Consider the following 26,950-nt stretch of genomic DNA (forward strand, 5'->3'; position numbering starts at 1 on the left):
GACATTTGAAATGAAAAGCACTCCTTTGGCCAAAGCTTAGCATTTCTTCAAATGTTATCAGGTTTTTATTGGTATACCTCTTGTGGAAATGCACCCCCAACTATTCCATATGTAAAACATTAGGAAATTGATGACCGTGTCAGAAATATCGACCTTTCCTTTCTTTTTCCTAAGAGTTAATAATAACCCACAAAGTACTTGCCTTCCCTCGCTCCGGAGATTCAACATTAATGTGATACGACCTTAGTGAACGGCTGCAAATATTAAACTCCAGTATCACTTCCCGATTACCACAACCTACATCTTTGAAAATAATGACTTCCTCTAGACAACAGAATAAAAATCCTAACTAGATTTTGTTAGTGGCTGACATCTGCATCACCTAGGATGAATTTCTTTCATAAAGTTTGAAATGACCTACCTAGCCGGCTACTGCCTACCTCTCCACGTGTAGGAATCTGTGTACTTTCACTCGACACAGTATCAAATTCTATAAAATCAGATGAAGAGGGGACAGAAAGAATCAGTCATGACTAGTAGAAATCCACTTCCACTGTATTGAGCATCCATTCAACCCTGATTAAAGTGACAGCATCCTGGCGTAATGTGGCTATTAATTTGCTCTGAACAATACATAAAAGAAAACCTGCAAATTCACACGAAACCCAGTACCCACCAGGGGCCTCAGATGCTTGTTTCTCAGGCATCAGTAAGCTTTTCTGTAAGCCCGGACACACTAACTACATACATCTGCACATGCCATTGTGTACAATAATATTAAGAAAAAGGAAGAGAATCATGATTTTATTTATTAAAGTGCTGGTTTCCCTTCAGTAAGCTGTGGCATAGTGACCTTCAGTGGGGGGAAAACAACACTCTTCCACAAACATTCGAGGAAGAGTGGGAAACAACCCCTCACTTTGGCCAGGAAAGGAAAACCACCTCAAAAAATGGACAAGGTATTTTCCTCTCCCGGCCCAAGAGAATAACTGTCAGAACTTTCCTGGGGAATGGGGGATGCAGCATTTCTATAAATAGTTTTCTCTGCAGAGGCAATAATTCTTCACTTGTTTTTATGTATTTCTACATGTGGCATTGCTCTTTCTCTGAATTCTGTCTTATCTTTTTTGTTTCCTAAATAGTCGCAAATCTGAATCCAGATAAGGAATTTCTCTCCTGGCAAATAAAACTAGAAAGACTAGAAACACTTCCTGGTTTGCCTTGTACTTAAAGGAAACTGTATCCCACTCTGACCACTCGTTTTATATTTTATGTTACAATATGGGAAACATGTTTTTCCAAAGAGCAATACGCAAGAAGATAATGTAAAAAAAAAAAAAAAAATCATTTACCGATATCAAAGCATTCTAAAATACCTAACACTGAACTTCAATTTTAATCTCTCACTTGATCTTCTAATCATTTTAAAAATCAGGCTTATTTTTTGCAAAGAAACTTTGCTCATTTTTTAATTCAAATTTGACACTCTGCCGCAGTTACTCAGAAGATGAACATTCTGAAAACATTAATCTAAGAGGGTTGATCTAATTTATAGAACCAAGTAGAATTGAACTAAAGTATGTGCAGAGGAAGCCCACAAGGTTCTCAGCTCACAGTTACTTTAATGGGTCAAATGGAAAACCCAACAAAATTTCGACACTTAGTGACAGGGAAAACAGGTCGTAGATAACCTACTTACTTTCACATATGTACAAAATTATGCCTCAAGAGAAGCAGCAGAGAGGTGTTTTTTTGTTTTTTTTTTTAATTTGTGTCAGATCTTATGTTATATCTACTTAATACAACAATTTGCTTCCCAAGGATGACTTAGCGGGAGAAAAAGAGAAAATAAACAAAATAAGTAAATAAGTCAGTTATGTAGACAATGAAAAATGTTTTGGGAAAAGATACACTTCTCTGTCTTCCATGACTTTATGGAACACAAGAAGGGAGCCAGAGAACCACAGAAAATCTTATGAGAGAATCAGTGCTTTAAAAAAAAAAGACTCTGGAACCAGCCTGCAAAATGTATAGGAGAGCAGAGAGAACAGAGATGGCTGATAAGGAGAATTTAAATTGGAGCAGATAATAATGCAGCTGCCGCAGCTCGAAGGCATAGGGGGTGTGGAGGTGGTATGAATCCAACAGATTTTCCTTCAAAGGAAAATCTGAGACGTAGTAACTTACTGGATATAGGCAAAGCAAAGAGGAGAAGAAGCAAAAGAGGTCTTCAGGACTTTACACCTAGGGACCAAGAGAAGGGGGTCATCAATATCATTTGCAGAGATAGTTTTAACCAAAGGAATACCAAAGAATTGTGTATTTTTACTGAAACCAGAACCGCCTAAGTCCTGAGTTTGTGCCTGATGGTCAGAGTTCTGAATTTCCCTCCCCTGCAATGTTTTTGAACACTCTGCAGTATTTATGGACATGCTTGGAAAATGCTCACCAGTTTGCCACCAGTGGTCTAAGACAGGTACTCTGAAGACCTTTTTGGACCATTCCAGGGTATCCACATCACATCGTTCTCCAGCCACAAATAATGTTTTGAACCTGAATACAAGAGGTAGGGAGAATTCAAATTATTCCTGGAAAATGTGAATAATGCCATCCTCATTCTTTTAAATGTTCTAGAATCCGACCACATTAATTCTGTCATTATTGTGCTCTTATCACAGTATCATACTACAGAATGGTGAGAACCATTGTTCATGTTGACCCAAAAGTAACCAAATGCACATCGCAGCACTGAAGAGAGGGGCTTCAAAAGTAGAATCCACAGCTACAGCTTCTCAGTTTTGAGAAGAGCAACTGAGTTGATCATTGTAATATACCTGTCATATTCATCTACTGACCAAAGATGAAAAACCTTTTCCGCCTTGACATTATCTCTGCCAATTTTAGCTCCACATTTGATTGCTACATTCTACTTAAGTCTATACACAAAAATACACTCTTGAGTATCAGCTAAAGCAACATATAAGCTCATAAATATGATGCTCTTGTTCATTTTGGTCAGTTTCTTTGGTAAAGATTACTCTGATTTCAAGTACATATTTACCCAATTCCAAGGATATACATAGGAAAAACAGGTTATTTAAAAGTAAAGGCCGGGGCATCTGGGTGGCTCAGTGGGTTAAAGCCTCTGCCTTCAGCTCAGGTCATGATCCTGGGGTCCTGGGATCGAGCCCCACATCGGGCTCTCTGCTCTGCAGGGTGCCTGCTTCCTCCTCTCTCTCTCTCTGCCTGCCTCTCTGCCTACTTGTGATCTTTCAAATAAATAAATAAAATCTTAAAGAAAAATAATAAAAAAAATAAAAGTAAATGCCACTGTGGCCTTCTAGGTCAAAAGATTCTTATCAAAAGGAATATAAGGTTATCAAGAGATGACAAATTTTTGACATGGAGCACCATGCCACAGAATAGAAATGGAATTGGGTTGACACTATTGGTGGTTCATTGAAAGAATGATTGTTTTCTTCCATTCTTGATGTCTCCATAGTCTTGTCTGTCAAAAAAGGAATGCATGTTGGTGGGAATGCAAATCGGTGCAGCCACTTTGGAAAACAGTGTGGAGATTCCTTAAAAAATTAAAAATAGAGCTACTCTCTGACCCTGCAATTATACTATTGGGTACTACTGGGCATTTACCCCAAAGATAAAGATGTAATAAAAAGACGGGCTGTCTGTACCCCAATGTTCATAGCAGCAATGGCCACAGTCGTCAAACTGTGGCAAGAGCCAAAATGCCCTTCAACAAACAAATGGTCAAAGAAGATATGGTCCATATACACCTCCATCAGAAGGTGCCATGAATACTCCATGAATACCCAACATGGATGGGACTGGAGGAGATTATGCTGAGTGAAAGAAGTCAAGCAGAGAAAGTCAATTATCAAATTATCAAAAAACTCCTGTACTGGAAGATGTGGTGTGAGCTGGGGTTTTGTCCAGCCTTCTCAAGGAAGTGGCCTGTCATTCTGGGATTTAGGCAAAACTGACTGGAAAGGGCAGCTGCACTGAAGCATGGGTCAGAGCTTCTGAAGCAAGTTAGGTAATGAGGGGTCAGTGCTGGGTTGGTTACCACAGGTTGTTCTGTGTGCTTGAAATAAGTCAAGCAGATAAAGTCAATTATATGGCTTCACTTACTTGTGGAGCATAAGGAATAACATAGATGACATTAGGAGAAGGAGAAGAAAAGTGAATTGGGGAAATCAGAGGGGGAGATGAACCATGAGAGATTGGATTCTGAGAAACAAATTGAGGTTATGGGGGGTGGGGGGTTAGGTGAGTCTGGTGGTATGTATCAAGGAGGACATATATTGCATGGAGCACCGCGTGTGATGCATAAACAATGAATCTTGGATCTCTGAAAAAATAAAATTAAATTAAAAAAAAATAAAATTAATAAAATTTAAAAAAAAGAAAAATCACCTTAACTTGACAAGAAAAAAAAAAAAAGGAATGCATTTTGAAGAGTCAATTCATTGTCATCAAAGTAAAAACCAAATAAATAAAAAGGCTACCTACTCATCTTAAATAGTATAATATAGCCATAGGAGATTTCTTACCATTTTCTTATTATCTCATTAAAATTCATGGAGATTCAGACATCCCCACACCATGCTTCAACTATATACACTTACGTCCTCTGCTATAGACATGTATTTCATTCTATACTGATTTGTTTCTTATCCATGTCCCACAGTGGACTGAGAGCTCCTTGAGTATTCATGTTCATGACCCAAACACCAATAAAAATATCCGGGATTTCTAGATACACAGACATTCCTAGAAGCTTAGAAAGATGAAGTACAAGGTGGGGAGTTGGCAAAACTTGTGTCAGCTTGATTCATTCTTCTAAGTAAAAGAGGAAGCCTGCTGTTTTGTTAGAGTGTGGAAACAGACAATGGAAGAGTGACTTGAAGAGAGAAAAGTTCTATTTTAGGAAATTTTTTATGAATATCATAAAAGTGAAAGAACTGAAGAGCAGCCATGTGGCTTCCACAGACTCAATCAGTAGTCTAGGAGATTGAGTACATTGAAACACAAACTGGGTGTAGTACAAAAATAAGGAATGGCAAGTCATGCTAAAAGTTCTGTCTGGGGAACTTAGGATAGGCAGGAGAAATCAGAAAACAAAGTAGGAGTGTCCATAATGGAGGGAAATACCAGGAAAAATAATGAAAGAACCCATTACAAATCTTTGTTAAGAAACTATTTAAATAATGTGGATCAGGGGCGCCTGGGTGACTTAGTGGGTTAAAGCCGCTGCCTTCGGCTCAGGTCATGATCCCAGGGTCCTGGGACGGAGCCCTGCATCAGGCTCTCTGCTCAGTGGGGAGCCTGCTTCTCTCTCTCTCTCTCTCTCTCTCTCTCTCTCTCTGCCTGCCGCTCTGCCTACTTGTGATCTCTGTCTGTCAAATAAATAAATAAAGTCTTTAAAAAAAATAATGTGGATCAATCATTTCGGTGAGTGATTTCTCAAAGTATGCAAGTGCTGCTAAAAGTACTCAAGGGAAAAAGAAAAAAAGGATGAAAATGGGAATATAAAAAGAGAGAATAATAAGAGACAAAGACTAGAAAAGAATAAATCAGATTTTTTGACATATATATATATTTGCAATTTGAGATAAAATTTAGATAATCAAATGTGTATTCATTTATAACTTGCTTCAGATTAAAGTGCGGGGGTGCCCTAGGTGACTCCATCAGTTAAGTGTCCAACTACTGATTCTGGCTCAGATCATGAACTCAGGGTCACTGAATTGAGTCCCATGGGTTAGCACGGCGTCTGCTTGGGACTCTCTTTCCCGCTCCCTCTGCCCTCCCACATTCATGCGTATATGTGTGTATGTTTGCTCTCTCTCTCTCTAAAATAAATTATTTTTTTTTAATTAAAATTAAAAAATATTAAAATGTGGATATCAAATATGATCTCATCTGACAAACCCGATATGGTACAATGAAACAAATATTAATACATTAAATTATTAAAACTAGGTTAAAATAGAAAAAGCTTAGTGTAAAGTTTTATAGTTTAAAATGTGGTCAATACATCTTTGGCTTTAGATGTTATGTAAAAACAAAACCAAAAAGTTGTTTTTTATTAAAGATTTTTATCCATTTATTTGAGAGTGAAATTGGGGGGAAGGGCAGAGGAAGAAGCAGACTCCCTGCTCAGCTGAGAGCCTGATGTGGGGCTCAATCTCAGGACCCTGAGATCGTGACCTGAGCCGAAGGCAGGGGCTTAAAGGACTGAGCCACCTGGCACCGCAACAAAACAAAATTTTAAATATAAAGACCATATTATTGATAATCCTGTGGCTGGAAATGTGAATTTATTTTAATTATATCTTCTTTAAGCAGTTCAATTCCTAATATGGCAGAAAACCTCTGTGATTATGAACATTATACATGTAAATAATTTGTATTAAAATTCATAAAGAGGTTTGGGTGATTCCAACAATGTAGGCAAAGAGTAAGGACGTTTTATAGATCTCAGAGGTCACATTCCCATCGTCCATCAAGCCACAGTTTATTCTAAAGAACTTTAGATGATCCAGTGGTCATGTATTTAGTTTATATATAAGACTGCAGATCTACAATTATATATATTTTTGAAAACATGGTGTAAAATATTGTCAAACTATTAGCACACAATGCAAAATAATTTTTGGCTAATCAAAAAACAATAAATATCTTGATATTATCATCAGTTTTTATAAGTTTCAATTAATTTTTTGGCTTTTTTTCCAGTCAAGTAAATTACAATTAATCTAATTAATTGGTTATAAATGATAACTGTAAACTACCTTTGAGTTTTTATCTGATGACAAATTTCTACATTATATATTTTAAAACTTAGCATTTATCATTACGATTTTGCCATACAAATTTATCACTTATTTTTCTCAGATTTTAGTTACAGTTTTATCATGATGGTAGCAATCTCCATGCTGGCACTAATAAGCAATATAGAAAAGGATGACAGTCCACAATGCATAGAAAAATTGATTTCTGGTTTTTCTGCATGTCAGACGATCTCTTCCATTTCCATTAAAATCACTTACTCTTTATAAAAAGTAGAGGAAAAATTGTGAGATCATTGGTGATTTAGAAAAATGTCAAAGTAGTATAGATACTTCGTTTCCTTAAATGTACTAGAAACTACCAATCTATTTTTTTATTAAAATTCCTCAAACTGCCCCAAAGTTACTACTTTTATCAATTACAAACTCCCAATTATGTAACATTAATGAACATTAGCATACTGTATACAAGGATTTAGGAACAGAATATGACTAATGAAAAAGTTAAGTCTTACAGTAAATACTTAAATATTATTTGACTCTCAATTCCTCATAGTAAGCAAAACCATTCTATGTTATGTGATATTTTTATAACCAAGATGATTACTACAAGAAAAAAGAAGTTAGTATAACTCTATAACCTAAAGATAAATTACAAGATAATTTAAAGATAAATTCATACTTAAGGGCATAAATGGCCTTATTTTTTAAAAGACATTTTGTGGCTTACGAGAAAAAAAAAAGAATAGTAGTATCACTTAACAGTTACATTTCTCATTAATGATTTTGCCCTTATTTTATTAATATGAAGAGATAAATGCCACATATCAAAAAAATTTAAATAATTTCTCATTAAAAATACATTTTATAAAGGGGCACCCGGGTGGCTCAGTCAGTTAAGTAACTGACCCCTGATTTTGGCTCAGGGGCTCAGAACAGATCTCAGGGTCATGGGATCCAGCCTTGCATCTGGCACTGTGCTCAGTTCTTGGTGTCTACTTGAGATCTTCTCTCTCCCACTGTCCTCCCCCTGCTTACAATCTCTATCTCTAAATAAATAAATAAATAAAATCTTTAAAGAAAAGTTTATAAATGTTACAAATTAATCATTCTTTTGTAGTAATTCGGATTCTGGTGAATAAATTTATCTAAGTTAATTACGTAGGTCTTCTATCTGCACCGTACACAATATGGTATCTGCCAGCTATATTTGGCTACTTAAATTTTAAATTGGTTAAAATTAAAAAAAATAAAATAAAAATGTCAATGTCATGGTAGGATTATCCCCTTGTCAAGAATTCAATAGTCACATGTAGCTAGTATCTACCATATGGCAGAACTAAGTTTGACAGGACAGTGCTGTCCTAGATTATGATAGACTTATACATACATGGGTAATGTTCTGATGATAGTAACATATGGGAAGATGAATTTACTTCCAAATATATAATACTAAAAACTTAAACAAAATTGTAATATACAATATCCAGAGTAGGGAAAAATACAGTGGAGGGGATTAATAGGAATGAAGTCTGGACACCTTTCCCCAATTCTCTAAAAAATTGAGTAGAATTCAAGACTCAAATGAAGCTGAAAATTAAGCCAAGAGAAACAGAAAAACAGCAATACTGTCAAATTAATTTTAGTCTCAAATTAAAAGGAAGCTGCACAGAAATGGATAAAAAGCTAAATATAAATTCTGATGAAGAATTTTCAGGTAATAAATTAGGAACAGGAGAAAACCAAAACGAGTATTTCTTTCAAGCTCCATAAACTACCAAACAAGTGAAAATTACTCTTCACTTGTGCCAAAAGAAGTTGAATAAAAATAGATTATTTCAGCAATGCCTCATCAACTCCTCGTTCGCTGAACATCATTACTTGTTGCCACCAGTGTCCCTGAGGTTATCTCCATTTTCCTTCATTCTATTTTCCTCCACTTGCTCCCCACTAGAATTCACTTTTAAAATGTAAAGCCACTAGCGTTGGTGTTACACCTGCATTTGTCACTCTGTCAAGGATCTACTAGCATTTTGTCCACCAATCTCTCCTTCAAGCACAACCAGGAAAGCTAGACCGAACGTAAAGATAGAAAGATCTCTTTAAGGTATCAGAGAACTGTGAGGTTAATGAGCCTTGGAAGCATTAATGTCCCAAAGAAAAAAAAAGGTACAGAGATGTCTGACATCGACTTGCTGCTTTTCCCCCGTTAGTATATATGCCAAAGCAAACAGTGGTTGAAAAACCGAGAAATGGGACAAAAATTGTGTCTGAGAGGCTTAGAAAATAAACAGCAATTCCTGCCATCACAATCTCTTGGAAGAGTAAAACTGGAACTCCAGACCCACAGTGGGAAGGGGTGGGATATAAAACACCTCAGGGTTTCAGGAGGAGTGCCTGAAGATTTATATCCTAGCAATAGAGATAAACTGGAAAGAAACTAGCTTTCCCAAATGCTGAAATCTAGCCTCAAGCTAGCTAAATCCCTACCTGGGTCGAAGGCATCTTCCCTTATGCTAACTGTGCGCCAAAATAAGAATTACTCTGTGGGACCTTAACAACTCCAGAGTGTCAAAGTAACACACAATGATCTATTAAGATAGAAGGCTCTATGACCAACATGTAAAGGAAAAAAGAGACATCAAAAAAGGAATCGCAGAGAAAATCAGATAGTCTTGTTATTAGACACAGACTTCACAATAACTCTGAATATGTCCATGAAACATTTGTATAATATCAGCCAAGAACTAGTAATTATAAGAATCAAATAAATATCTTTGAACTAAAAGATACAAAAATATAAACTTAGAAACTAAAAGTTTAGCCACAACTGAAAAGAGGATTAAAAACCCAAAATATAAGTTGAAAGAGAATAACCAAACTGCCATTGAAAAGCATAAAGGAGAAAAAAAAAACAGAGGCTCTGAGATATAGGTAATATGGTAAAAAGTTCTAACATGTGTCATTAAAGTATCAATGTCTAAGAAGGGAAAATTAGATAGAAGCAATATTTGAAGGGATAATGGATAAAAGTTTCTAAAAATAATAAAAGCTGTCAGGTCACAAATTTTAGAAGCAGTTTGAATCAAAAGAAATTGAATCCATAATTTATGGGGGGCTGGGTAAAATAGATAAAGACGATCAAGTGTTCACTTAACATGACGAACACTAAGAAATGTACAGAACTGTTGAATCACCTATATTATCCACTGTATGTTAAGTATGCATTGATAGAAAAAATAAAAAATAAAATTTCTTAAGATAAATCTAAGAAAAGATAGATCTTTCACACAAGCAAAAGAGCATTAATGATCTAAAATAAGAACTGAATAAATTAAGAGATAGCTAGGATCATGAATTGGAAGTCTCAATATTAACATGTCAGTTTTGATTACATCAATCTATAAACTCAAAGTAATCTCAAAATTCTACCTGTGTGTGTGACTGTGTGTGTGTGTGTGTGCATGTAAACTGATAGTCTAATACTAAAACATGTATGGAAATATAACGGGCCAAGATTAAAGAGTAAAGAACAAATGGATGTACTGTTATTATTACTACTACTGCGTACCAAGACACGTTATCAATCTATAGTGACAAAGACAATGGGAAAGCAGCACAAATATAGGCAATTTGGCCAATCCGTGAAATAGAATTAAAGCAAGCAAGAAAAAGAATCTGAGGACACTTTATGACAAAAGCAATATTTAGAGCCGTGGGAAAGAGGACCCTTTAAATGCATGAAACTTGATTACCTGGATACATAGACGAGGAAAAATAAACCTTGAGCCCTCACCTCATTGCATATGCACAAATCAAACCAGGTAGATTATATGAAACACGAAACAAGAAAGCTTCTAGAAAATGACACAGAGAAATAACTTCCAACCTTCAAATAGGAAAAATGTGTCAGTAGGATTTTAAAAAGCATGAACCAGGGGTGCCTGGGTAGCTCAGGAGGTTAAGCTTCTGCCTTCGGATCAGATCAGGATCTCAGGGTACTGGGATCGAGCCCTGCATTGGGCTCTCTGCTCAGCAGGGAACCTGCTTTCCCCTCTCTCTCTCTGCCTTCCTCTCTGCCTACTTGTGATCTCTGTCTCTCTGTCAAATAAATTAAATAAAATCTTTAAAAAAAAAAAAAAGCAAGAACCATACAGAAAAAAAAAAAAAAAAACCAACATTGATGAAAAGGTACATCTCTTTATCAAAAGTCACCGCTAATTGAAAGAGAAATTGAAATCAGGATGTGAAGATTATTTGTAATACATATAGTGAATAAAGAACTTGGATCAAAAGAATATGGAAAATCCTACACATCAATAAGAAAAAGAAAATTAAAATGTGCCCAAGGTTTGGATAAACATTTCACAAAACAGAATCTTCAAATGGCCAATGAAACACGAAAAAGCAGTTAGCTTTAAAATACAGTGAGAGATTTAGTATCTATCTTGTATAAATTATTAAAATTTTACTTCACTTCTTCAATAATGGCTTTAAATTATTTGCATTTCTGCTTCGAGTACCCTGTGATAATCGGCAACTAACTTTTAAAAAAGATTCAATAAAGAAAGCTGGATGTTTGATTGCTCATCCGCAATCAGTCATAAATCCAAAGACATCCAACATCCGGTCATTGTCACTCTGAGACTCAGACATATTTGGAGCAGTGCGTCAGATGTAGAACATCTCTGAAAGCTTTTGAAATAGAAGGATTGATGACGTTAGAATATAAGGGGCACCTGGGTGGCTCAGTGGGTTAAGCCTCTGCCTCCCGCTCAGGACATGATCTCAAGGTCCTGAGATCAAGCCCCGAATCAGGCTCTCTGCTCAGCAGGGAGCCTGCTTCCCGCTCTCTCACTCTGCCTGCCTCTCTGTCTACTTGTGATCTCTGTCTGTCAAATAAATAAATAAAGTCTTTTAAAAAATGAGCACATGGGGCGCATGGGTGGCTCAGTGGGTTAGGCCTCTACCTTCCGTTCAGGTCGTAATCTCCGGATCCGAGGTCAAGCCCCGCATCAGGCTCTCTGCTCAGTGGGGAACCTGCTTCCTCCTCTCTCTCTGCCTGCCTCTCTGCCTGCTTGTGATTTCTGTCTGTCAAATAAAGACTTTTTTTTTTAATTTTTAAATAAGTAAATAAAAATTTAAAAATGAGCCCATAAACATAATGGGAAGAACTTTCCATTATGAGATTTTTAACTTCCCTGAGAAACAGACCACGAGTAGGTGATAATATAATGGACTTATGTGCAAACCACCCAGTTTTATGCATATTTCCTAGTTTTATCATTCTAACATATTTGTCACTTAGAAAATAAAATATTATTGATCCAATTGAATTCTCTCCAAACACTACTTAAATCTCATTTCTCTTCACCATCCCACTGGCCACCTGGCCTCAGAGGTAACCAGCATTGCTCAGATATTTTCATTCCCATGCATTTTTTTAACGTATTTGCATATACATAAACAAGACAATATGGTTTTTGCAATTCTTCAAATTCCTCTTACCATATGTAAGAGAAACACAATCAATTTTCACTTGCTTTTTATACTCAGCATTATTCTTTTGACATTTATCCATGCTAACACCTGAAGTTCTGGTTGATTTCCACTTCTAAATATCCTGTTGAATTAATACAAAATAGTATGAAATTTATTTACCATTACGTGTTTACTATACATGTAATTGCTTATATTTTGTTTTGTTTTGAAACAATCTTGTTAACAATGTTCAAGTATATGGTTTCTTGTTCACATTTTTGAGATTCTCATTCTCATCCCTCCATATCAATAAGGGTTTGGTCATGAGGCACATTTTTTTTAAAGATTTTATTTATTCATTTGACAGAGAGAAAGAGATCACAGGTAGGCAGAGCAGCAGGCAGAGAGACAGGGGAAAGCAGGCTCCCTGCTAAGCAGAGAGCCTGATGCAGGGCTCGATCCCAGGATCATGACCTGAGCCAAAGGCAGAGGCTTAACCCTTTGAGCCCCCCAAGGCACCCCTGTCATGGGGCATATTAAGTGTGTGGAGCATCTGGTATTACTAGACAGCTTCACTATGCAATCTCCACAGTAGTGTAAAAACCATTCTGCTGCTTCACAACTTGCAAGCAGGTATCACTGTTTGATATTTTAACTTTTGCCTGTATGACAGGAGTAAATTGTTCTCTCTCTATTAGTGAGATTAAAGATCTTCCAATGTTTTAGACTATCCTAGTCTTCTCCATGAACTGACTGTCCATATCCTTTGACCATTTGTCTATTGGATTGTGTGTTTTCTTATTGATTTGTAGTTCTTTCTATTTTCTATACACTGAATGTTTAATGGCAATATATGTTGCAAATATCTTCTCTGAGTGAATAATTCATCACTTAAGTTTGTTTATTCTTTTGGTGGGCGATTATTCCTTTAGTGCAGTAAATGTCATCAATATTTTCCTTAATGATTTGTGATTTATGCTTTAAATGGTCATTTCCTACTAAGATATATTAAAATATTTATCCATTTTCTCCTGAAGGTATTAATTCTTTGCTTGACAATTTTAGGGCCTTGAATCCAGCTGATATTTATTTTTGTGTAGAGTACATGGTAGGGAATACATTTTCCTCTATATACAGCCAGTTGTTCCAATACCAATTTCTTTAAGGGTCTCTCCTTCTTCCACTTATTTGTTAAGCTACCTCCTCTGTAAATCAGGTTTCCATAGCAATGGGATCCTTTATTCAACTTCATTAGTGTGTTTGTTGATCCCTACTCCTATACCAGTGTCTTGAGTAGAAGAAAAAGAGGTTCTCTGTTATTATTTTTATCTCGTGCTCCCTCTCTTACGATCACCCTCTCTGTCCAATAGGTTTGCGGGGGATGAAGTGATGCCATGTCACAGTGATGGTCCAGAATTGTTATTAACACACAGTGATACTCAGGATATCAGAGATCCTATTCTAGGACAGCAGGTGGGCAGTTTAATTCTAGGACAGCAGGTGGGCAGTTTAATTCTAGGACAGCAGGTGGGCAGTTTAATTCTCCAAATTCTGGGCTGCTCTCTGTCTCATTCAGACCTCTAGACCAAAGCTTGCTCTCAGTCCCAGTCCAGAAAACACGCTCTCCATCATTAGAAAGCTCTTGCCGTGTGTGAGATATCACGCCCCACTGCATGGTCAGGTCATGAGTCGGCTCTGACACCGCAATGAGAACACTCTGCAGCCAACACCTGCTTGGACACCTGGCAAGCCTCTAGCTTCAGGCCTGTGTCCTACTTTGCACATCGATTCTATTTCCAATCCGCAGACATGTTGACTTTATTTTTGAGCTCATCTCTTGTGCTCTGGTTTTTCCTTTTTGTATTCTCTCATTATTACGCAACTGGAAAAAAGGGCTGCATCAGAGTGTTAGGGACTGTGATACCCCGAATGGAAGTAGCAGAACTGAATTTTTCTAACTTGATGAAGACTGAACTAGCAGATCATGGGAACATGATGATGATAACTACTACACTTGTGCTCTGGAAGGAGGAGGTGGGGAATGCAGGAGGAGGAGGAGAGCCAAAGGAACACAGAGGCTGCATAACTTTCTTGAGGTCACACAACTGGTAAGGGGCAGACCTGAACCCAGGGTGTCTAACTCCAGAGGAAGAATCTTAGCTACGGCACCGGGTACTGCCTGTCCCAGCTTTGCTGCAGGGTGGCTCTGGAATCCCGGCATGTCGCTTCACCTCTTTGTGACAACATCTTCTCAGTTGTAAAATGAGATGATTACGGTGGATAACCTCTAATCTGTGCTTCTGACTTCTAATCGACGATCATAAAGTGAATTTATAGTTCTGCTTAGCTCCTGGTTTCAGAATACCCTCTGAAATTTGCTTTGGGAGTGAAAATTTTTGGCAACTCTCCAAAATCATTTTAAAACAATCTTTAATGAGATACGTAACTCATCTCAAAAACACAATTTCATCATTGGAAATGTCCTGTAAGAGAAGAGAGAACGCAAGCTCTACAGAAAAACCGTGGGTCTGCCATTATAACACCTGGTGAATGTCAGTTCACTAAGTATGAAATGTCTTGAACAGAACTATAAAATGAAAGGTATGGCTGCATGAAAAGATTTGAGTCCTGGTGTTAATTATGTCTCCAACCCAAACTCAAATTTTGGGGGCTTTGGTTTCCCTGTTTTTAAAATTTAAAATTTCCTTGCTTTAAAAATGTTTTTAATGAGGCCCCTTCTAACATCTCTTTAGTTCACAAGTGAGAACCTATTACAGAAGTTCAGTGAAGGTATTATTTGAATAGGCTGAAAATACACAAGAAGTAAAAGCTGCTTTTATCCCATGAATGACAAAAATGCCTGGGTCAAGTTAGTTTCTTAGTATACTTCTCATAAGAGTATGTCTGGGTGAAGGATGTGGGCCCTTGTCAGATTGCCTGAGTTAGTTTCTTTCTCCAGAGTTTCTTAAATTTTCCAGTCCTAATACTACCCATCTGTAAAATGAGGATAATCAATTCCTACTTATAGTGATAACTGAATGAGAGGTGCTTAGACCGCTACAGCACGTAGTAAGTAATTAGTAAATGTTTGTATTTATTAACAGTAGTGATTTGAACAGCTGAAGGTGTACATCGTTAAATATCTATTTAAAAATATGTGCAAACCATCATGAGTAACGTGGGTTCCTAAAGACAGAAGGGCATTATCAGGGGGAACTTACTGCAATTTCTCTTACTCTAAAAACTCATATTCCATATTAGTATTAGTTTGGAAAAAAAAAGTGATGATTTAATAGGCATCCAGTACTAGTATCTGCTTTGTATGCTAGTACAATTAGAAAAGGTTTCTGCCTTCACAGTAACAGAGAATGTCTAAAACCCACGTACAAATGGGAAAAGAAGATGATGTCACAAAAAAAAGATGATGATGTCAAAAAAAAAAAAAGAAGATGATGTCCTTGGCTTGCAAGTCACACACAACTTCACAACCCTGCAGTCAGAATGCATTTGTTAGGAAAGAGTGCAAAGAACTACAATCACAGTTTCTTCAAAATTCCCTGGAACTGTCTAAGCCATGGAGACTGTCGACAACCTAAGAGGTTATTAACAAAAATCTACTTTTCTATCCTTTTGGCTGACATGGAGAAAATAAAATTGAAATGTAGTAAACAAAGGGACAAAGTGAGGGTGAGTAGAAATATTGTAATGGAAGGTTCATTTTATGAACACTTTTATTTTAATGAATGTATTCTTTAGATTACAGGTCAGCTTTTATGTAAATCCAGATCTAATGTTTCCTAAAACAAAAAAAAATATAGAAGGGCAAGAACCAAAAACAAAACCACTGATAGCCCAAACTGAAGGCTTCTTGCTTCCACCTGCCATCAGGGTATATCTATTTTAACTCCTTCTTTGGGTTTTAACAACATAAAATTCATAACTCTTCGCATTTAAGTTAAAAAAATTCAAAACAATAAATCAAACCCATTGTTCGACTTGAAGAAATTAGAAAACACTTCTTTTAGCTGACGATAGCAGGGACCAATTTCAAAGAGGTTTAAAAAGAGTTGATGCTGGAAACTGCCTTGAAGATACAAATTGCTATAATTATCTTTGAACATACATATCATTAAACTGAAATGGATGTCAATAAACCAGCAAAAAATATTTAAACTATTCAGAGCATATTAGTACAAAACAACAGAAAAACAATTTCCTCCACTCTTTCAACAGCACTAACCTGGAGTATAATTTTAATATTTTATCTGCATATATGAAATCAAATAATATTTCCCTTCTATTTACATCATTATTCTATTTTCAAAAGACAGACAGATACTATTATATATGTATAAACGCATTTTAAGTCATTGTCAGCATTTTACTTTAAGGGAAATATAAGCACTGTGGTTTCAAAAGGAGAAATATTTTGGTAAGAACTGAACTGAAATAAACACAATCTGGTATTAAAAAATAGTCCTAGTATAGCTAAAATTCTAACGGATTCAAAGCTATGTTTAGAACAGTCATTCTTAATAACATCCAGAGTCTTCTGGCTCTTTCCATAGAGGTATTGGAGTGCCAAAAAATATATATAATGTTCAGTTATTCATTCTGATTGCAGTTTTTAATGTAATTTGCCCTGTGCATCCCAAGTTCACCTTGTCAGAGAGTACTGCCTCCCCAAGGCTGCCCCAGGGTCCTGTTGACGGATGGCTCTAATTGCAGTCGGCGCTGTAAACAAGGCAGCTACTCCATGCTCTGCGAGCACGCGGAAATAAGCACCAGCATCTGGTGTTCCCACAGGCTTCCCCTACAATGAGATTCATTTAAAATGTCACTGGGTAAAATGTCTCATATTTCACTGACAGTTCAATACTTACACATTTAACACGGCAATATTAATAAGATGGGGTGCTCAACAAATCTTGGTTTTAAAATATCCCCATGTTCTATCGTAAATAAAACAAACCAAACGCCCAGGCTTCAGAGAGGCCATTTACTCCCCATTACGTCATCCTGAAAGCTTTTCACACTGCAATTGTTCCTTTCTTGAGTTTTGAAAGATAAAGGAGAGGAAATAGAGATCACATTCAAATTAATAACAAAGAACAGTCTTCCCTTAGCCAAGAAATTAAATACATCGTTTAGGTGGGTAAACTAAATGACAAATATGATTGCTACGAATTTCTAACTTACTCTTTTTCATGATACTTTTAAAAGTGACAATAGTGGGTTACGCGGTGGACTCCTGATTTCGGCTCAGATCATGATCTCAGGGTCGCGAGATAGAGCCCCACATCTGGCTCCCTACTCAGACTGGTCTGCAGGACAGTCCCTCTTGCTCTTTCTGTCTGTCCCTCCCTCCAGTTCACACACTCTCTTTAAAAATAAATAAATAAAATCTTAAAAAAAAAAAAAAAAAGAAGTGACTATAACAATTCTCAAAGTGTTTGGGAAGAGAAAAAGATATGGAATCACAGGGATTTCTGAACAATGACTTTTCCAATTAAATGCCTCGCTCCAAGGAAAGCAACTTCTATGACTTAAAAAAATTCAGTAAGATATCCACAAACGTATCTTTTCTATAGCCTCAAAATGACATTTAACAAAGTCAGTGGAAAACCCATGAATAAAAATCTAAAAATTTTTATAAAATATGTAATCAAAAGGACACAAAGCATTTTTTTTTCCTTTTTTAAGAGTGAGAGAGCACACTGTGGTGAGGAGCAGAGGGAGAGAATCCCAAACATGGTTCTATGCTCCGCACAGAGCCAGATGTGGGGCTGGATCTCACAACCCTCAGAGATCATGACCTGAGCCCAAATCAAGAGGTGGTCGCGTAACTGACAGAGCAAGTCAGGTGCCTCCCAAAGCATTTTTTTTTTTTAATATTTTATTTATTTATTTGACAGAGAGAGAGAGAGAGAGATCACAAGTAGGCAAAGAGACAGGCAGAGAGAGAGGAGGAAGCAGGCTCCCTGCTGAGCAGAGAGCCCGATGCGGGGCTCGATCCCAGGACCCTGAGATCATGACCTGAGCCGAAGGCAGAGGTTTAACCCACTGAGCCACCCAGGCGTCCCCCAAAGCATCTTTTAATAGACTTTTCTGTGAAATGGAAAATGAACATAGCATACATAAATCAGTGATTCTACAAAAATCTACGTTGGCCCAACTCCAGCCCCTTATCTCTCAATCCATTCTCAAAACCGCTACTTCTTCCTCTGATTCTAGAGCAAGGTGCCTGGAATGTTAATATATGTTATGTGAAAGAAATACATACTACACACACACACACAAACACACACACACAAACACACGTATTTCACAAGCAAATCCTTTTTGGAGGGGTTGGGAGAAAAAATGGAAAACAGGTTTCTGATTTTCGACCATTTCTTGAAGACTTAAAGGATTAAAGAACATCAGGAATTCTCCAAAGATAGTTACTATATGTAATCTTTCCTAAACTTCTCTGTCCACACCCTCCTATATGCACATTTCATGGATCTTATATTCTGTAAAACACACTTGGGAAACACTGATACGGTAAAAAGAGGAAAGAAGTCGCTAGTAGTAAACTGAGACCTCTCCCCCAACAGAGACTAATGAATGAACAGATGATAAGAAGAGGCCAACCATAGGATTCATGAATCCCAATTCACTATCTGCATCTACTTGGATCTTGGATAGGGTGTTATCAGTCTGTGTTTTCTTTTTTTTTCTTTTTTATTTTTTTAAAGATTTTATTTATTTATTTGACAGAGAGAGAGAGATCACAAGTAGGCAGAGAGTCAGACAGAGAGAGAGAGAGAGAGAAGTAGGCTCCCTGCTGAGCAAAGAGCCCGATGCGGGGCTCCATCCCAGGACACTGAGATCATGACCTGAGCCAAAGGCAGCTGCTTAATCCACTGAGCCACCCAGGCGCCCCGGTGTTTTCTTTTTTTTAAAGGATTACCCTCAATAGTCTTTAATGTAAGTATACATACTTTTTTTAAAATAGAACCTTTTTCTTATATTCTGTTGCTTTTTCTCTTGCTTTTTTAAAACCAAAGTATTTATTGCAACCAGAAATTCATTTTTATTAACACAACTATCCCAAAGCACTTAATTTCAATTTATTCCCTTACCATCTCATACAGGTCAAAAAGCTGTCAGATATAATCTGGCAACACATATACATAACTTGACTCACAAATTTTGAAGCCTTGAGCACATCCATCTAAAATGAACCAGCAGGTTTACTCTTTTGCACCCAGTGAGGTGAAAATTTGACTTTTACTTTTTTGATCTGTTTTGGGCACTGTTCAGGCCCTGGTGTATGAGATTGTGACTTTGGAAACTTGATCTCACCCACATAAAGATGATTTATTAACTGACTTTATACAATTGACTTTCCCTGTCTATGCTGCCATTTTCTCGCCTACTAAATAAAAATAAATCACTTTTCCAATATTTCCTCGATAAGCTAAAAGCACTGAGATAATATTTTAAAGTAGTTTGACCTCCACTGAAGAAAGATATTTTATAGCCAATTGGAATTGAATTCCACTACAGTTCCAGTGTCATGGGACAAAGATAATATACTCACAAAAGGGTGATATTAGGGTCATAACAAAATGCTACACCATGATTACCAACATAAAGGACACAATTTGATGTATTGTATAATGCCTTCAATTAATTATGTCTAATGATAATGGTAGCTTAAACACTAGGAATATCAGTTAAAAACTCTACCATATCTTTTTATAAATAATAATTAGTATTATAATTCTGACCCACACCAAATACATTTTCATAATAGTCTATTTATTGAGCATAAAAATCATAATAACATAGCATTCCTATTAGGACACTGAAGGAAGTGATGCATATAATCTCACCATATTCGTTTGTAAGTTAGCTGAGCTCAAAAGGTTCAGAATTTTGCATTTTATTGCCCATTTCCACAGAATTTTTCGATGCTATGATATGTTTCGCTGTTTTAGAATTTAGTGACTCAAAGGCTTATTGGTTTATTGAACACTGTCCTCCCCTGCCGTCCTGTAAACACACAAGCTTGTGTACATATATGTACATGTGTGCACACACAGGCAATATAATTCCTTTACAGTATTTTTTAAAAATAATAACACACTAACCACACTGAGTTGCCTGGAGAAAATGACTCTGATTCCAGAACTTGCATATTCAGTGAGGAGTGACAGCCAAACGCTCTTCAACAGAAAAGTAGGAAGATTCTAAAACTCTGGGGAATTTTAACAAACATACACACCAAAAGCAGTAATGTGGCTAAAAGGTAACAATAATTTAAAAACTGTGCAAAACTCAAACAGTAATGATGTCATTACTGTTTGCTTTTATTCCCTTCTCCAAACTAATGGCTAAAGTGTCCATTGCTACCCAGAAACCAAAAGCAAAAAGCAATCCTTCCAGTGGCAAAGCAGAGATTCTGAGCTTACAGCTGTTAGAAGTAATGAATTTTTAACATCAGAGATTTACAGAACATCAACAGCTAATATTTATGATGTGGTGAGTGATGGTACAAAGCATAGAAACCAAGACAGATAAATACCTGAAGATTAAGGTGTGCATACAATTCTCTACCACTTACGATTCAATGTGTTCACAGGAATCAGAGATGATAGACTGTGAATTAGAAAACCAACTGATGTCTCAGCTTCTCACATAATCCCTACTGAGGTTCAGGGTCAGCACTGGCAAGTAGTGAAAGACAGTCCCTTACCAAGACAAAGACCAGCTTAAACACTTGAGTTTGATCTATGAGGAAAAAAAAATCATTTTCTTCATTAATCCTATGATTTCAGTTTATCCAAAGGCTTGGTGTCAAAGCTACTTGTAGTTTCTCGGACTTTGACATAAAAATTTCCAAGCCAGCTGAGGTTCTTGCCTCTTTTTGTGGCAGGATTAGAAATACATCTGGTCTCTTTGAACACTACTTCTGAGAATATCACCGAAGGCATGTTTGTACTGCAGTTCTAAGGTGAAGACAGCAACATCCCTTATAGACTAGTTCTGAATTTAATTTCAGCAGACAGGTGCAGCAGTGCCAGCTTGTTTATTTTGGAAATGGGATGACATTGGCAATAGCATTTGTTAAATCTCTACTACATGCCTCGTGTCTTTACCGAAGGATGAAAGTTTGGGCATGCAACATCTAAACTTGAGACTTGTTAAAACATAAGCAGTTCCCCAGGATACAATATTTAGCAAAAGAAAAGCAAAATGCAGAATAGTCTGCATATCATTTGGATGATGCCATCTGTATGAAAATAAAGGAGGGGGATTTCTTATGTAAGAATACAGAAGACACAGAAGATTGCTTCCAAGTCAGAGAAATTGAAGAGCTGGGAGCAGAGGACAGTGAGATTTGCACTCTTCACCTTTTCGTGTATTTTGAAATATGAACCAAATGAGTGTACAACCTCTTTGGAAAATGGGCTTTTTCTTCTGTAAAGTCCCTCTCTCAATAACTTACATTATCTTGTTCCAATCTTGAAAACATCACTGCCGCTTTAAACCCCAATGAGAGAACTACTCTATGCCTTAAGACCTTCAGGTCTAGGATTTGGTTACTATAGCAGATTCTCTTTTAAGGAGTAAAAAGTTGCTTATAAATACAATTGATAACTAAGAATTTATATCAACTCACTTCATAGATTATTTGCTAGAGATTTCCCATAATTTCATGGGTCTCACCTGTGGGGATATGCTGCTACCTTGTTTTCCTTTATCTGTCCATACCGCTATCTAATTTGACTCAATCCTTTGACTGTCAACCCTAAATGTAGATTAGAAGTGCATGGGGTGCTTTCTTTTATTTTATTTTAAAGTTCTTATTTATTTATTTGAGAAAGAGAAAGCCTGAGCAAGGGGCAGGAAGGGACTCAGAAGGAAGGAGAAGCAGACCACTAGCTTGGCAAGTAGCCCAACATGGGGCTCGATCCCAAGACCTGGGATCAAGACCTGAGCTGAAGGCAGATGCTAAACGAACTAAGCCATCCACATGCCCTGATCTGGATGCTTCTGAAAGGGATCAGTGTCTGATTCTGGCTCCCAGAGATTCTGATATAACTGGCCCAAGTTGGGCCTGTATTGTAATGTTTCATGGGGACCCTAAAGAATTCTAATCTGCAGCCTGGGTTGAAAACCATAGTCCTTAGATATTAGGCATTACCTGAGGTTAGGCAATACCACCTGCCTCATCACCCTAGAGGATGAGCCTAGAGCTCAACACTAGCCTTTTCCCACCTGTTATAAATAAATGAGCCAATCCAAGTATTAATAAAAAAAATACTGATAACTGAAATCTGACTATAAGACTATAACTAAATATGACTTCACTGAGAAAATAATTGGGAAGAATTGCCTCATTCTTTATTTCTTGCTAGACTCCAGACTGTACCTATATATTATGATTTATAGGACCTAGCACCCTGAACACAATGATCCTTTCTCTACAGTCGGGAAGAACAACCCCAGGCCAGCTGCTGATCCTGTGTTGCCAAAGACTTCTGGAAGCTAAGTTTCAGTGTTGAGGATTTTGTTTGGTTGTATCAAAGCTTGAAAGGATTTTATCTTAATCTTTTAGATGAAGGGTTTTTGACTGGACTTCAGGGAAGTTTATGAGTATTCTAATCTTTTTAATGTGTATACATTCATCTTCCTAGGGAGATAAGTCAATCTGATTGGATTCTAAAAAGGAGTCCAAGCCAAGGTTAGGCATGAGAGCCTCCCCAACATAGAAACCTCTTCAAAGATTTTCTGTCTAGATCTTGGAAACACCGTGGCACCCATATTGGTAAGGAAGAAGTAAAACTGCCACTATTCGAAGACGATATGACATGATGCATATATATACAGACTCCATCATACTAGTAGTAGTAAATGAATTCAGTAACATTGCAGGGTACAAAATTAATACCCAGGTATCAGTGGTGTTTCTATACATTAATAATGAGGTAGCAGAAAGGGAAATTAAGAAAACCACTCCATTCACAATTGCACCAGAAAGAATAAAATACCTAGCTAGGGATGAACTTAACCAAAGAGGTGACAAGCCTGTACTCTGGAAACCATAAAACACTGGTGAAAAAAAAAATGGAAGATGACATGATTCATACTTTAAATATCTTACCGTTTTGTCCACCGTACCTCAATAAAGCTGAATTTTAAAAAGAGAGAAAGCTATCATTTCTGGCTTGGTTCTTCCCCTGCCCTCTCCCGGATTGCTGAGAGTAGACCATATGGGGCCTTACGATGAGGTTACCCTCCAATGAATAAGCCATTGCTTTCACCCAGGTCATAAGAGTCCATCTGTCCCACTAAAAAGATGCTTACCTCTGAAAGTATTAATGCCAAGTAAATGAAGCAGAGCACTGGAATTGGTAATTCTGCTGAGCTAATGAGGGTCTCTGACATATTTACCACTCTCAGCAGTCACAGAGAGCATGTATCACTAGGGTAGCTGGTAGCTCATGGCTTCAAGCAGGAGAGCGCTCACCTCTGAATTCCTCCACGCTGAGGAGCCATCAACCATACTCAAGAGACAAACTCCGGCTTTCCTGACTCAGAGTGAGAAGTTACACTTTGCTATAAGCAGAGAAATTAAATGGCTTCTTGCTTTTATTACACTAGCAGATTTCTGCCCAGGAAGTAAAGTGTGGCTATTCTGTATGTATGCTGCAATTCAACCTGAGGTTGTACAAAGCTTGGCTACCCCACACCATCCAATAATTTACCAAAAATTACCTCCAAACATCCTAATATTTTCCCCATGTTCAAAAACGAAACAAACACAGACCTCCTATGGCATTGCTGACCAATGACACCTTACTTGCAAAAACTTTTCAGCCGTTGTCCTCGCAGACCCCCTTCTGAAGCAGCTGGCCCTGCTGATGCCCCCTCTTCTGGAAAGCCCCCTTCTGCTTCACGATACCATCTTTACAGATTCTCCCACTGCCTTGTTAATTTTTCCCTCACCGTTTTTATAGCTTTCCTTTCATAATCTTTACCTCTCTGTTCCTTAATCACCTCAGGGACTTAAATTATGAACTCTTCTACATCCTCTAATTCTGAAAGTTCTTCTGAGTTTCGAAGTCCCCTTCCTGATACCATACAAATGTCTGAAGAGCAGCTTTAAAATCGACGCTACCAAAACTAAAAATACTCCTTCCCCCTCAACAAGCAGGAACGACCACAGTTCAGGTGGTAACCACCATTGTCCTTGCTAAAGACAGCAGAGCTATTCTCAACCTCCTACTAGGCTCTACCTTATGATATCCACCTGACACCCTAAAATCCTGCCTTTTCCTTAAAGGTCACTGATACCCTGGTTCTGGCCACTAGCTGGCACTACTCGGTAATTTCCCAATGTTCATCTCTAAATTATGGGTAGAGAGCCAGAGAACTTTGTTTCAAATCCCAACTCTGTCACTGTGTGCCATTGGTAAAGTTACTTAATGTCTCTGATCTTCAGTCTCTACAGCTGTAAATAGGGACTCAAAATATTTATCCCATGGGTGTATAAGAGAAATAGTTATCTATCACCCAACACCCAATCAATGGAAGCTATGATCACTACCGAAACTGCTTCACCCACAGAGCTTTCCCGGTCTACTCTAATCCTAAACTTCCCCTCAGATACTAATAGACAGATTTTGAGCCAGGGTGGAATCCAAACTGCCACTTACCAGCTATGTAACCTCAGTCAGCTTGTTTAATATCTTTGATCCTTATTTAGTTCCATCATCAGAAAATTGCATCAGAACAGGTATAAGAATTAAATGTAGAGTCTTTACCACAGGCAATGGCTCAATGTAATTTCTGAAGTTTCATATCTTCTACACCGTGTAAGAAAGTTCTCAGTCAGGTGGTGTTTTGGTTTGTTTCCTTTCTGTCCTTCACATTCATCTTAGTTCTTTGACTATCTTGTCTGCGTTCAGCACCAAGGGTGTATCTGATATTTATTCTGTTTCCTTATCAACCCCGAGAAAATATTGAGCTCAAAACAGGCACCAGTAAACAGTGTTGATGGACCCACGACAGAAGCTGCACTTGCTTGCTCCAACATAAAACATGGGCACACAGAGAGAAAAATAAACTCAGAAATAAATATCTTTGAACAACCAGTCATGTGAGAAATCTAAAAGATGCTGGCATCAGCTTTGTAATCTTTTCCGATTGAGAAGATCAAATTATATAGCCTGAATCAGAGTAATAACTGTGTCATCATTTTTCTCCTTCGGTACATACATAAAAGTACATTGCTGTTATACTAGATTAAAAAGAATAAAGAAGGAAATCATCTTCCATTAGATAAGAGCGGGAGAAGACTCTGATGTGTGCCTTTCACTGCACTACTTAGCAACATCATGGCTACTGGTCTTCAAAAGAAGCAACGTATCTCTGAGCTTGAAAGTGAATCTCTGTCCTTAAAAAAAATGGATCATCAAATTCGAGAAAACCAGTTAACATGGGAAATGCAAAATTTTTGCAAAAAGAAGACAACTCTATACATGGAAGCAACAGTTACATTTTTAAAATGAAACCCTGAAGGGGATAAGAATTCAGAAGGTCCACGTGTGGACAATATGTCACAGGATGTCCTCATGGAGACAGCAGGTCCAGTGCATAAAAAAGCACAAGGTATGTTCACTGAAGGTACCTGTGGATGGTCTGAAGAGTGTTCAATACAAAAATAATTTGAAATTCACTAAAGTAGTATCCTCAATATTCTCAAACTTTAAGAACTTCAAACCAGAAAATTTTTTGATCCATGTATACAAAGTGATTATAACGATGTCTAAAATATGTGTATGTAGTCATATTTCACCAATTATACATATATATTGTGACATATTTTTTAGGATTTTATTTATTTGAGAGAAAGAGAGAGAAAGAGAAAGAGCGCATGTATGAGAAGGGGGAGGGTCAGAGGGAGAAGCAGACTCGCTGGCAAGCATGGAGCCCAAGGCAGGACTCGATCCCAGAACTCCAGGATCATGACCTGAGCCAAAAGAAGTTGCTTAACCAACTGAGCCACCCAAGCGCCCCATATATTGTGATATTTTGTGAGGCTTTCCAACTAATTCCATAGACATTATTTTATCTGATTCCCGTGCAAAAAAGGAAGGTATAGAGCTCATCCTCACACCAAACATGAGAATAGATAAAGGGTACCTAAACTCTTCTTTCATGAAAAGAGGATTCAGTGAGAGATTATCAAGCTGAATATTCTGAAGGCTTCCAAGATATACACAGCTTATAAACCAGTAATGATAAAGCCCATCAAAAAATAGATGTGAAAGTTTATACATGTTTGGATAATGGTGAGCCATGAAATGTGCTGATTTACTCACACATGAAAGGCTTCACAGCCACTCTTATTTCACTCACCAGTTCTACTCTGCAAGGACAGATCCTTGAGGGGACAGATCACTGGGTTATTGTCCATAGATGCTACTCATTCTGTTACGATCGACACATCCCTGTGCATAGATTCCTTTGCCTGACTCTTAGAAGAGAATTAACATGCTCCAAAGGGAGCTGCCGTTAGTGCTCTGATGACTGCTGCAGTTACCAGACTCTAAAGGAAGAAATGTGGACTATTTGAAAATTTAAAAATTCAAGCATTA

At 37.4% G+C, this 26,950-nt stretch overlaps 1 protein-coding gene across 1 annotated transcript in view; it reads right to left on the minus strand.

The window, feature by feature from the left end:
• The window catches only part of ACSS3 (acyl-CoA synthetase short chain family member 3), a 156,255-nt gene that overhangs the window by 48,772 nt on the left and 80,533 nt on the right, over positions 1-26,950 (minus strand). Inside the window, exons 8-9 of the mRNA XM_082742779.1 lie at positions 16,955-17,106; positions 2,450-2,553 (exon numbers count right to left, since the gene is read on the minus strand). Of these exons, the coding sequence (XP_082598905.1) occupies positions 2,450-2,553; positions 16,955-17,106 (256 nt within the window). The remainder of the gene's footprint in view (positions 1-2,449; positions 2,554-16,954; positions 17,107-26,950) is intronic.

The sequence above is a fragment of the Mustela nivalis genome (assembly GCF_964662115.1).
Source record: "Mustela nivalis genome assembly, chromosome: 7".
Lineage (NCBI taxonomy): Eukaryota > Metazoa > Chordata > Mammalia > Carnivora > Mustelidae > Mustela > Mustela nivalis.